The 13,949-nt window shown below is 37.0% G+C and overlaps 1 protein-coding gene across 2 annotated transcripts in view; it reads left to right on the top strand.

The window, feature by feature from the left end:
* Positions 1 to 13,949, top strand: part of NTN4 (netrin 4) — a 110,702-nt gene that overhangs the window by 63,954 nt on the left and 32,799 nt on the right. For both annotated transcript variants that reach the window (XM_036867214.1, XM_036867212.1), the window contains exons 4-5: positions 2,694 to 2,820; positions 4,805 to 4,993. In XM_036867214.1, coding sequence (XP_036723109.1) covers positions 2,694 to 2,820; positions 4,805 to 4,993 — 316 coding nt within the window. The remainder of the gene's footprint in view (positions 1 to 2,693; positions 2,821 to 4,804; positions 4,994 to 13,949) is intronic.

Raw genomic sequence — 13,949 nt, 5'->3', positions numbered from 1 at the left:
TAGCCTGTGCTCCTCCAAGCCCTGAATAAATCCTGCACTTGAACTTTATGTGTGCATAAAGGTCTACAGTAGTCATGTAACACACTTGGATAATGCATATGCTATTTTCAGAGTGCCTCTACCGGTAGAACCAAAGACATATATACCAAGGAAATGAAAAGAGAAAGGGGATCCTGGATAAGATAACACAACTTACTCAAGTGTTAAATTAGGTCCAGCAGTAGTACATCAATGTACTGGTTTTGGTTATTTCCACATTTGTTGAACTCTAAGATTCATTTTGTTTCTGGCCTCTCTAAGTACATGTTGTTTTTAGTAGTTCCTTTATCATCACAGTCAGAATATTTTGGATGTATTAAAATAAACTTTGTTCACAGATTTTCCCTAGCCTCCTGGCACCACAGCTTGGTTAATTTTGTTTCTTCTTCCTGGAAAGTCTCTTCCCGTGTTCCTGTCAGAAATACTGCCCAACTTCAAGAACCATCTCAAAACCCAGTCCCTCTCATAAACAACTGCTAATCTATGGTGATTTCTGCATCTTTTGAATTCCAACATCATTTTGTTTCTTAGGTATTTATTTATTGTCTTGTTTATCTGTAATTTTTTTCTATGTAAATTTTTTTTTCTCCAGCTACATTATACTTTGCTTAAAGACAGAAATCATGTTTTGTAATGCTTTGTGTACCAAACATTGCCTAACATAGCAACTCTCTCTTGTAGATATTCATTAAATAATTGTTGACTGGTTGATATAATTTATTACCTTTATGCTGATTTACCTCTTATACTGTTTCTCAAGAAAACAACAACAATACCTCATAGATCCAAATTTGGGAATCCCATTCTGAGCTGCTTTACAAAACGTTCATTTGTACAGTCATGACATCATGTGTCAATAAATGCATTTTGCTACTGGAATTCAGGGCAATACTTAGTTATTAGGAAGTATTCCAGATGATCCCAAATATTAATTTTTAGAAATTATTTAGGACTTTATGAGAGGGATTGGGTTTTGAGATGGTTCTTGAAGTTGGGCAGTATTTCTGACAGGCAGAAGGGAAGAGGGAAGAGAGTTTCCAGGAAGAGGAAACAAAATTAACCAAGCTGTGGTGCTAGGAGGCTAGGGGAAATCTGTGAATGTGTGGGGACTTCCCTGGTGGCGCAGTGGTTAAGAATCCGCCTGCCAATGCAGGGGACATGGGTTCTATCCCTGGTCTGGGAGGATCCCACATGCCGCAGAGCAATTAAGCCCATGCACCACAACTACTGAGCCTGCGCTCTAGAGCCCATGAGCCACAACTACTGAGCCCGTGAGCCACAACTACTGAAGCCCATGCACCTAGAGCCCGTGCTCCGCAACAAGAGAGGCCACTGCAATGAGAAGCCTGAGCACCACAATGAAGAGTAGCCCCCACTCGCCGCAACTAGAGAAAGCCCGTGTGCAGCAATGAAGACCCAATGCAGCCAAATAAATAAATAAATAAAATTTTTAAAAAAGAAATTATTGGTGAGATAATACAAAAAATATTAAAATTCTCATAAAACTCTCAGATCCCAGATAATTCCACTAAAGTATTCCTCCCTGTGAAAAATACTATTTTAAAAACCCTCAACTACTCTGAATTGTGGGATTAAAAGAAAATGCCCAGTCATTATGACAAAATGTGTTCAAAGCCTTAAAAATATACAAATGTTGACTGTTCAATTTGACCTCTAGAAAACACAGTCCTAATAAAGATGTACACAAATTGTTAGCTACAAGGATATTCATTATAGAATTAAAATATAGTATGTAAAAATATTTTAAAGCCTAAATGACCAAAAATAGGGGATTGGTCAAATAAATTTTACATCATACAAGGGAGCCATTAAAATGTGTGTTGTACAAGAATATTTAATGACATGAAATGATGATCTCAATCCAAAAAAGAAGTTTTAATTGTGTTTTTAAAAACCTTATTAAATATAATTTTATTTTTAAAGTACCTCAAATATATGCTTCAAATATTGATAATGATGTCACTTTGTGATGGGATTACAGATTTCTAAGTTTTCTATATTGAAGATGTATTACTTTTGTGTAAAGAATAAAATAATTTAAAGGTATTAAAAATTTAAGTAGGGCTTCCCTGGTGGTGCAGTGGTTAAGAATCCGCCTGCCAATGCAGGGGACACGGGTTTGAGCCCTGGACCGGGAAGATCCCACATGCCACGGAGCAACTAAGCCCATGCACCACAACTACTGAGCCTGCGCTCTAGAGCCTGCGAGCCACAACTACTGAGCCCGCGTGCCACAACTACTGAAGCCCGTGCGCCTAGAGCCCGTGCTCCACAACAAGAGAAGCCACTGCAATGAGAAGCCCGCGCACTGCAACGAAGACCCAATGCAGCCAAAAATAAATAAATAATTAAAAAAACAAAAACAAAATACAAAAAACAAAACAAAAAAAATTTAAGTAAATGCCTAGCCAGTAATCTCAGAATTGCTCATTAGGTTCACATATCCTACAGCCAAGGATATGAATTAACAACAAGACAAACTAAAGAAAGGATCTTTCATCTTGATGACCAACTTCTTCACAAAAATGAATGAATGTCATATGGCTAAAGCCAACCAATGAGATGAGGTTGTGGGAAGAGTGTTCTTTCCAACATTGTTTGTGCTCATAGCGCTTACTTATTTTTGTTTGCAGGTCCATGGAAAGTGTATGTGTAAGCACAACACAGCAGGCACCCACTGCCAACATTGTGCACCTTTATACAATGACCGCCCCTGGGAGGCAGCTGATGGCAAAACAGGGTCTCCAAAAGAGTGCAGAAGTAAGTACCAAACACACAGACTCAAAGCCTTCTTTGTAAAGTAAACATCTATGGACTCCTTGTTGTCTCTAGAAACACAATATAAAGTAGTAGCCCATATCAAACATAGACCATATCACTGCCCACTGTAACTTCAGCCATTTGGAAACAATTACTGCTTGCAAAATCACCGATATACTATTTTGCCAAGAATGTGTTGCCCATTTGCTGGGACACTATGTGGGACCTAAGCACCCTCCCTGAGACTTTGACATAATAAAACATGGCTAGACGCAAGAGCAACTGAGGATTAGAATGTGCAGTTACCATCATAGCTGAGATATTGAATTATAATCATGAAAATAGCTATCTTGAATTCAGTTCCCAAAACAACCCTATAAAGTAGGTGGTGTTAATCCCATTTTAGAGATCAGGAAACTGAGGCTCAATAAGATTAAGTAACTTGCCAAAGTTAGTAAATGATAGAGTCAGGACTTGATCCCTAGTCTTCAGACTCCAAATTAAATGTCTTTTTTCTGTAATACCATAATGCCTTTCTTTTCACTTATGATACTTGTAGTAACAAATTAGATTTAAAACTAAGCCAGTTCATCAAGAATGAGACTAACATTGCCATGGCTAACTTTGGGTTTGAGGTTGGAAATTAGATAGAAGGGTAAAAAATATGGGAACATGAATCATTTTTTTTCTTTGCAATTCAAAATGAAATATACATGAAATAGAAATACACACGCACAGAGAAATACACATGCCCGTAACAACCTTTACACTCACAGACTTCAGTTTTACTAGGATTTAAAGGCAAGTACAGTGGGTAAAATTGTGAGAAGTCTCTTCCCTTACATAATTTGGAATCATAACTGATTTATTTTAGTTTCTAGGAAATGTAAAGGATTTCCTCTAAGCATAAATCTTAAATTATCTTCCAATATGCTTTTTAAAGACTATGAGTCTGGTCAAAATATCATAACACATCAAGGAAACAATGAAAAACAATAGCACAAACATTTTCAAATGCAGTTGACCTCCAGAAAAAAGTCTGGATCCTTATTCAAATCACTCACCAAGAGAATCTAAAGAATTTCTCCTAAATTCCTAGAGTGCCATTCTGGCCCTTTCCACCGAAACCAGCTGCATATCTAAATACATATAGAACACAGAGACTTGTCACTTGGCGCTATTGACTGATAATCTTAGAAATGTCTTTGAGAAATTGTTATATAAGAAACTCTGCAAGCCTCTTCTATAAGAAAATTAAGGCTTCTATAGGAGACTACCTCGTACTCACCAGTACAGCAATAGCTGAGGAATAGTACTTCATAAAAGGTAAATCAATCTATCTGCCAAGTTACTAACCTCTGCCCACCAGAAGGTTCCTTCTAGGCTCGGAGGAAGGAGGGAGGGAAGGAAGGGAGAAAGAGAAGGAAGGAAGGAAGAAAGGAAAGCAGCTACTGAAGGCCAGAGGAAACAGGGTGAAAGAGTTCTTAATGTATAAATGTTTTTATACTGTTTTGAATCTTGTACTGTGAAAATGTATACTATTCAAAAAACTAAATTTTTTTTAATGGAAGTATAGTTGATTTACAATGTTGTGTTAATTTCTGCTGTACAGCAAAGTGATTCAGATATACATACATATAGATGTATGTACATATATATACATTCTTTTAAAAATATTATTTTCCATTATGGTTTATCACAGGATATTGAATATAGTTCCCTGTGCTGTACAGTAAGACCTTGTTGTTTATCCATTCTATATATAATTGTTTGCATCTGCTAACCCCAAACTGCCACTCCATCCCTCCCCCATCTCCCCTCCCCCTTGGCAACCACAAGTCTGTTCTCTATGTCTCTGAGTGTGAAAAAACTAAATTTTTAAAAATTAGGAATCAGCTTACCCTACTTTTAACTGCCTGAATATTAGAGAACCTGTCATTTTATTTTTAATTCTTTGTTTTCCTCCCATGCTTCTTTTTCCCAGCCTGCAAGTGCAATGGACATGCTGATGCCTGTCACTTTGACATTAATGTGTGGGAAGCATCAGGGAATCGTAGTGGTGGCGTCTGCAATGACTGTCAGCACAACACAGAAGGTCAGCATTGCCAACGATGTAAGCCAGGCTTCTACCGGGACCTCCGAAGACCTTTCTCTGCCCCAGATGCTTGCAAATGTAAGTGAATTAATGGTTACTGGGGAAAAAAAAAGGTTGATTTGTACAAAAGAGATGACTCTCCATCCTTCATTTGCTCACGCACGGGAGAGAGGTCATGAAATTCTCAGACAATCCACTCACACACATCAGTTAACTTCATTGATAAGGGGTAAGAATTTTCAATCTGTTAGGTAGAAACAGTACAATATTCATAAAAACAATGTCCTTTCTCACTCTCCATGAAGTAAAATTGTTTCCTATAGCACCACATTTTGGAAAACAAGATGACTAATAAAAGAGAAAAAAGAATGATGAAGAGGGAGATATATTTAAGATCATCTTAAGACCAAACATATGAGTAAGACACAGACAATAATGGACTCAAATAGACGAAAAAAAAGTGGTTATCTGCACTTGGGTCATTCTAGTGTTCATCTCTGCAGTGAATTTGAACACCTGAAAAATGACAGGTTTTGGTTTCATTGTGAATGCAATTTGGTTGACTCTGCTCTAATGTAGCAATGTATCATAAATGAATTTAGAACATAACAATAATTCCCTACTCTCCCCCCAAATACTAAACTGTTACAGAATGGTTCTGCTTTTTTGTTGGCATAACTCCAAGAAGAGGTTTATTTGAAAAAAGAGTAGAATTTTCAAAGATCTGATCAATTAATGAGACATAACCTGAAACATGACTGTGAAAGATGTATGCAGAGCTTAAGTGAAAGTCCAGTGTGGATGAATAGTCATTTAACTACATGAGCATTTCCACATCTGTCAACTCAGAAATTATTAGATAACAGAAACCACTCAAGACTGTTAATGGAGATGAATGATCATGCCCTTCCTTTCCCCGCCAAGGACTCCATGTTCTAGATGAAAAACAGTGACAGGAAAGGAGCAATACAATGGGAAACAATCATTTAAAATCTTGGGTTTGTTTTTAATTTAAAGGAAAAATTCTATTGCTCTTGAAAATACAGTTTTAACCTCAGGCAGGAGATATCTACATGAAATATGAGTGGTCTTACTTGTTACAAGCTTTCTCTCTTAGACTGTGGAAGATAGAATGTGGAACAGCTCCCTTTCAACCTTGAGCCCCACATTTGGATTTATGTCATAATATTTCTCCAAGAATTCTGTTTTACTCCTGCTCCTTGCTGTACTCAGACTTTCATCTTAATAGGTTTCAAACAGATCTAGAGTAGAAGCTTTCCCTGCCCCTTACGGCTGTGTAATCCTATGCCAGCTGTTGAAGCTCTTTGGACTTCGATTTCCTTCTCCCAACAGGGTTGTAATGAGAACTACATAAGCTAAAGTATGTGGAGTGTTTAGCGCATTGCCTGTCATATAGTTAGCCCCCAAGAAATGAAAACTAGTATTATAATAACTGTTGTCCTATAAGGTAGACAGTGGGAAATAATACTATAGAGTTTCTACTCTTTATTGACTAAAAATACCTTATGTCAAAGATAATTACTTCTTTAAAATCCATAGTACCTTAGGGACTAAAATGTAGTTTCCTTAACTCCATGTGCTGACTGAAGGGTCGGCTTATGAAATTGTTTCAGTCTAGAATATATTCAGCCCTAACACCAATTGTACAGGATATATTTAAATAGATATGTGTATGTGTGTATTCCACATCCTCAGACCACTAGTAGAAATGTCTAAAAATAAGAATGTATGGACTAACAAGCAGATAAAACAGGAAAGGAAATTAATTTGTCATTGAGTAACTTAGATACTTGTAACTGTCTTGTATAGCAACAGGCAACATTTTCAAAAAGATACTGTTATATAGCACTGATTTGAAACAGTATGTTGTACAATGTACCTAACGTAGTCATTCCTTCATTCATTCATTCGTTCATTCAATGGATATACATTGAGTGCCTACTATGTGCCAAGGGCTTAGGATGTGTTCAGGAACAAAACAAAGACCCCTGCACTCAAGGAGTTTATATTCTAGAAGAGAAGACACACAATAAATATAAGTAATAAGTGAAATATATAGTATGTTAGAAGGTGATAAGTGCTTTTATCACCAAAACAAGTTAAGAAGGATCCAAGGTGCCAGAGATTTGGAATGAGGAGTGACAAGATGCAGTATTTTTTTTTTATTTTCCCCCAGTTTTATTGAGAAATAATTGGCATATAGCACTGTATAAGTTTAAGGTGTACAACATAATCATTTAGTATATGTATAATGGTGAAATGATCACCACAGTAAGTTTAGTTAACATCTATCACCTCACATAGTTACAGTTTTTTTCCTTGTGATGAGAACTTTTATGATCTACTCTCTTAGCAATTTTCACATATACAGTATGGTATTAACTATAGTTATCAGGTTGTACATTACAACGCCAAATCTTATTTATCTTGTAACTGGAAGTTTGTGGGGTTTTCTGGTTTTTTTAACTTTAGTTGAAGTTAACAAGCAAACCAGTGATTCTCAAAGTGTGGTTGTGGAGCCATCAGCAACAGCGTCACGTGGGAAATGTGTTAGAAATGCAAATTCTCAGACTCCAGCCCAGACCAACTGAATCAAAAATTCTTTGGGTGGAGCCCAGAAATCTGAGTTTTCCCAGCCCTCCAGGTGTTTCTGATGCAAGCTAAAGTTTGAGAAACACTGGTCTAGTTGAAGGCCTCCCCAATTTTACTTACATTGGTTAAAACAAACCCAGTTTCTAATATCTAACTAACATTCAAGTATCTCCTCTGTTCTGGTATAGCAAATGGCTGGTCACTTTCATTAGAGTAACAAGTAGAAGAGCTACAAGAATAGTGAAAGAAAACTTTGAAACATTGATTAGGGCTAGATTTTAGAGAGTCTTGTATGCTATCCTAAAAATTTTAGTATTTATTCCCTAGGGTACTGGGAGCCATTGTAGTGATTTAATTAGGAAAGTTTCATATATTTCCAATATATTTTACTGATATAATGTTCAGATTAATTTGAAAGCACTGCATATTATTCACTGCATTTTACTTTACTAATCAAATTTTAAATTCTGCAGCTTTACAAAATTGTAAGATGAGTAAATGTACAAAAGATTAAAACAGTGACTTTTTAAAAAAAATGTCTGTGTCTTACCAATAAAAAGAGAAATGGAAAGGTTTATTGGCAGACTTGGAGCCAAGATAAATACCTTGTGTTTTGTTTTGTTTTGCTTTGTTTTGTTACTGTTCTATGTTCAAGCTACTGCTCATATTCTTACAAAACATAAAAAGGTTGCCAGCTCTAACTATTTAAATCCTAGAGGGCTCATGGCTTCAGAGTAAAAAGAGCATGAAAGAGGAGATTATTTTAAAAGTTACCTCACTACTTATATAGCTCTTCTAGGGACTTGTGCCGAAAAGGCTTTATAGGTTTTTGGTCCCCAAACTACAGTTCTATAAAAACATAAGCAAAATTTGAGAAGGTAGCTAAAACTAACAAAACACATAACTTCTTATTATTTTTTAGCCTGTGAAAATGTCAATAGAGACAATATTTTCCATATTATAGTGTTTGATTTCCAAAGTCAAGAGACTTGAGCAAAATTAGGACATTTTAAACTTATTCTTTCGTACAACAAATTCTTATTGAACACTACTGTGTGCTAATTCTTGGGAATTATAACAGTGAGCAAGAGAGACACAATCTTTTTAAAGAGCTTGTGTGTGTGTGTGTGTGTGTGTGTGTGTGTGTGCATATAAATGTATATATGTATGTATATATATGTGTGTGTGTGTGTGTGTATATAGGCAACTAGTGGTGTATACGTGTGTGTGTTAGATCACACAAGTATGACCAGTATTGTTTAGAGAGTGTACAGGGCAGCTCATAGGAGGGGCAATGAACAAGAGTTAATTTTTTGACTTAAGGAGACCTGAAGTTTAATAGGAATCAACATAACATGGGTAGGAATATTCCCAGCAGAGAGAACAACCAGTGCTAAAAAGGAACAGAAGGAAGAAAGACTATAGCATGTTCAAAGAACTGAAAAAATTTCAGAATGGTTATAGAGGCAAAAAAAGAGGGGGAGGACAATAAAGGAGTATGAGGATGAGAGAAATAGAGAAGATGGGTGGTTGGATGGAGGTGCCCTCATCTTGGACGCCTCAGTCAGTGAGATGGCGTGGATTGAACTATCCACAAGTAGATGATAATCAGTCAATAGGTACCTTTAGTATAATTACCTGGACCCTACCAATTGATTTTTTTTTTTTAATTATTATTATTTTTAAATTTTATTTATTTATTTATTTATTTATGGCTGTGTTGCGTCTTCGTTTCTGTGCGAGGGCTCTCTCTAGTTGTGGCAAGTGGGGGCCACTCTTCATCGCGGTGCGCGGGCCTCTCACTATCGCGGCCTCTCTTGTTGCGGAGCACAGGCTCCAGACGCGCAGGCTCAGTAGTTGTGGCTCACGGGCCCAGTTGCTCCGCGGCACGTGGGATCCTCCCAGACCAGGGCTCGAACCCGTGTCCCCTGCATTGGCAGGCAGACTCTCAACCACTGCGCCACCAGGGAAGCCCTACCAATTGATATTTATAGGCAATATCCAAATGTCAGAAGACCAAAGGTATCAAAGCTATTTTAATGAAAACTCCATGAAGAGCACATTAATATATTTAAAAGAAAGAAGGAAAGAAAGAAAGAAAGAAAGAAAGAAAGAAGGAAAGAAAGAAAGAAAGGAAGAAAGAAAGAAAGAAAGGAAGGAAGGAAGGAAGGAAGGAAGGAAGGAAGGAAGGAAGAAAGAAAGAAAGAAAGAAAGGAGCGAGGGAGGGAGGGAGGAAGGAAGGAAGAAAACATTATAACACAATTGTAACATACTTGTCTGGATTAGTTTCTCAACCCCTTAAATTATCATAGAATTCCCCTGCATCTGGGGTACTGAAAGACTTCAAGCTAGAAACTACTACCAATAATTCATATTGCTAATCACTCCTAGTTAAAAACATTTACACAATACTTGCACCAAGTAGGGGGATTATGAAAATAACTGGTACCAATTTAGTCCTTTTAGCATAATTTGTAGGAGGTGGATGGGTTAGTATGGAAGAGCTGTATTTCCTTTTTTCCTTTTCTAGACATACCCTTGATCCTGGGTAGGCTGACTGAGGAAGGCGTATCTCCATTCACTTTATGACTATTCCAGCATATGTTTGGGGCAGAGATGCCTGTGTCCACTTCCCTAGCATGGGTTTTCTTACTGGCACCTTCTTCCAGAACATTATTCTGGTTCTTCCCTTCCCTTTTCTGAGCCAGGGGTAAATTCCACCACTTATTAGCGCATTCAATTTTTTTCTCTTTCTAGTATTTTCCATACTATACTGTTTGATTGGCAATGTTTGGCAACATTTTCATTTTTATTTAGTAATATTTTCTTATCATTAACTCCCTCCTTAGCAGATGTGTCTCTATATCACCTTTAGAATTACCAAGGCTGATAATAAAGTTTATGACAAATAGGTTAATGTACTTAACAGTTATTAAGTACCTACAGTACACCACATTTCATGCTAAGTGCTGATAGAAATATCGCTAGAGCTAAAACTTTTCTGCCCATTGGGTCCCACTTTACTTTTATGAGAAAGGTAGTATCAAGAAAACAAGTGGATATCTCTCAAAATTTAAACTATCTCAGTGTGTGGCTCCATCAACAACATGTACAATGTTATTCAAAGTAACAATTTTATTATATTTACACTACTCTGCTTACCAAGGCAGAAAAGTAACCTGATACTCAGTGTGTGGTCCAAAGACCAGCTGCACTGGCATCATCCAGTTGCTGATTAGAAGTTGCAGAACCTCTGATCCCACCCCAGACCTACTGAATCAAACATGTGCTTTACCAAAATTCTCAGGTGGTTGTGTTATATTAAAGTTTGAGAATGCTGCAGAGTACTTTTCATCAAGGGTTAAATGCAGTTAGCATTTACTCTACAGTTAATTTTTAAAAATTAGTTAGCCAGACAGAATATCCCACTATTCCCTTAGCATCCAAATTAACCAGAGTTTGCATCTGCTTGTATGCACATAGACTTAGATTTTTTTAATGAATTACATAGAGATTTATTGAGGGAAAAAATGGAAATCTAGATAAATGTGTTTCTATGATATAACATTTTCCAAAGTTTGATTCATGGAACACTAACTCCGTAAGATGTTAATAGGAACTAGATATGGGGAAATTTTTCTACAGCCTTCAAATTCAGGAAGTGGTGAATTAGTCAAAGGTTTCTATTCTTCGGGATTTCTCAGAGCTTTTAATATGCTAGTGTTCATGATAAACCTCCTATAGAGCTCTGAAGTCTGTCTCCAAAATTTAATCAGAGAATGCTTTTCTTAACAGAGTATCTTTTAGGACCAGCATTCTACAGAATGCACGGGAAATATTGCTATTGTCTTGTGGCCATATCTATGTGAAGAGTCACAAAGATATATCCTAGAAGATTCCTTCTGTATGTTTGTTCCTCATTTCCAAGTGCTAGAGCCTACAACTGTATATCAAGGAAATAATAAACTTTATATTTCTATCAGTGAAATAATCACAAACATAATATTAAATAGGCCTGGACAATTACTGTCTATTGGATTATCAGCGACGATGTATCAAAACCCTTCTCACCCTTATTTCCTAGTTTATGTCTTCTCAGGAGTTGGAACTATTGAAACCTGAAACAGCAGGTCAAGTTTACTAGAAGTTTATAAATCATAGCTCAATTTAGCCAAAGAAACACTTATTGGAAAAACATCTCCTCTATGGCAGGCACTGCAGTAAGCACTAGATCTGTAAAGATGAAAAGGTCTTCCCTAAAGGATCTTACATTCTAGATGGGGAGAAATTTATAGTAACAGATCATTTCAATCATTTCAATGTGGTGATGGTAATGATATAATAGTAATAGCTGACATTTATTGAGTGCCTACTCTTTTCTGTTCACTGTTCAAAGGGCTGTATATTTAGTAACTCACTTAACTTTCACAAAAGCACAAAAGTATTAATGTCCCCCCATTATATGAGGAAAATGCAATGAAAGTGATACACGAAGTGCCTCAAGGAGAGTTTGGGGGTGGTGTGAGGGCAATTAAGGGGAGGCTTCTTTAAAAAGATGCCCTCGATACTTCCTTGGTGGCTGTTTTTATTTTTTCCTTTTAAAGAGCTGAAATACAAAGTTTGTCCTACTTTCTAATCGATGATTGCCTTTGTTGCCTTTAATGAGATAATCTAGAAAAGGGAATGAATTGATGTTTATTCTTCCTCACAGAATCTATATACTATACGTTTAATAGAATACTTACCTGGGCACATTAATTCATTCAACAAATATTGGTGACATTATTCTTGGGACTCTATTCACAGTTAGGTAGCTAGTTCCCTGCCAAATAAGCCAAGGACTTATTGGCCCCATGGATGTTCTAGGCTATTTTTTTCCTCCTGACAAACATCATGCTAAATACTATGGTCCTTATGTGTACACTTTTAGTTAATGGCCATAAGTTCACCAAAGCTGAATAAACAGGGCCCTGAACCAAATCTACTAGCCAATAGATTTATTCCTGTGAGAAATTAAATCATCTCTGTTCTCACTTTCTCTTTATTTTAACCTTAACTAGAGTCAACTGTGGTCCCAAACAATCAACTACACATTTTCATAGTCAAGAAGTTACTTCTGAGGATTTTAGAGATGTTGTTTGTTTTTTTTTAAGACTAGTGAAGATCATTGAAACTGAATTTATTTCTACAACTCAGAAAAAAAAATTTGTTTAAGGACAGTGCATTTAACGTCTATAAACACAAGAGACAACGTGAATCTCTCCAGCTGAATCTAGGGCTGAGAGCAGAATGGAGGTGCAAACTGGTTGTTAAGGTACATGAGAAATATAACTATCACTGTGTACTGAGACACTTGGAGGAATACTGTCTCTTTGTTCTAAAAGAGAAGTCTCTTCTACACAGATGTAGAGAACAAACGTATGGACACCAAGGGGGGAAAGTGGCGGGTGTGTGTGGGGTGGGGGTGGGGGGGGATGAACTGGGAGATTGGGATTGACATATATACACTAATATGTATAAAATGGATAACTAATAAGAACCTGCTGTATAAAAAAATAAATTAAATAAATAAATAAGAGAAGCTTCTTCTAGAGTAGCTCACTTGAAATCTTTAAAGTCACTTATGTGCCTTTAGTAGCCTATAACCTAAGTAGATTTTCCTATGGCAAGCATATTAAAAATAGAATAATCCTACTGGACGTGGCACGCTGGCTTTCTAGGGGGGAGAAAGCCCTGATTTGTAGCACTGGTCAATTTCTATGGTTTAAATATTCCTACCATGGGGACTTCCCTGGTGGTCCAGGGTTAAGACTCCACACTCCCAATGCAGGGGACCCAGGTTCGATCCCTGGTCAGGGAACTAGGTCCTACATGCATGCCACAACTAAGAGTTAGCATGCTGCAACTAAAGATCCCACATGCCACAACTAAAAGATCCTGAATGCCGCAACAAAGACCCCACACGCGGCAATGAAGATCCCACGTGCCGCAACTAAGACCCGGCGCAGCCAAATAAATAAATAAATAATAAATATTATAAATAAATAAATATTCCCACCGTGGCCTATTTCAAGCTACCATATATATATTTTTAATATCAGGAACTCAGACTCTAAACCAAAAGTGGGATGGTTTCTCTCCTTTGAACAAAGTCTGGCTTCCACTTTCACAGCCCCCTCATCTGATCTCAAGCACTGTCGCTATCTAGTCACTGGTTCCCAAACCTGTATGTGGATCAGAATCGCTTGGAAAAACTTGCTGAAATATGAAATCTCAGAGCCCTGCCCTAGATCTGCTGAATCAGAATCTCCAACAGGGATGGAGACAGAAATATGTATTTTATTTTAAAAAGCATCATTGGTGATTCTGACTCAGCCTTTTGGTCTCCAGACTAGCATGTGAGAACCACTACACATACTAT

Source organism: Balaenoptera musculus, chromosome 10 (genome assembly GCF_009873245.2).
Source record: "Balaenoptera musculus isolate JJ_BM4_2016_0621 chromosome 10, mBalMus1.pri.v3, whole genome shotgun sequence".
NCBI classification, from domain to species: domain Eukaryota; kingdom Metazoa; phylum Chordata; class Mammalia; order Artiodactyla; family Balaenopteridae; genus Balaenoptera; species Balaenoptera musculus.
Note: the sequence above shows the minus strand (reverse complement) of the source record. Positions and strands in the feature narration are given on the sequence as shown.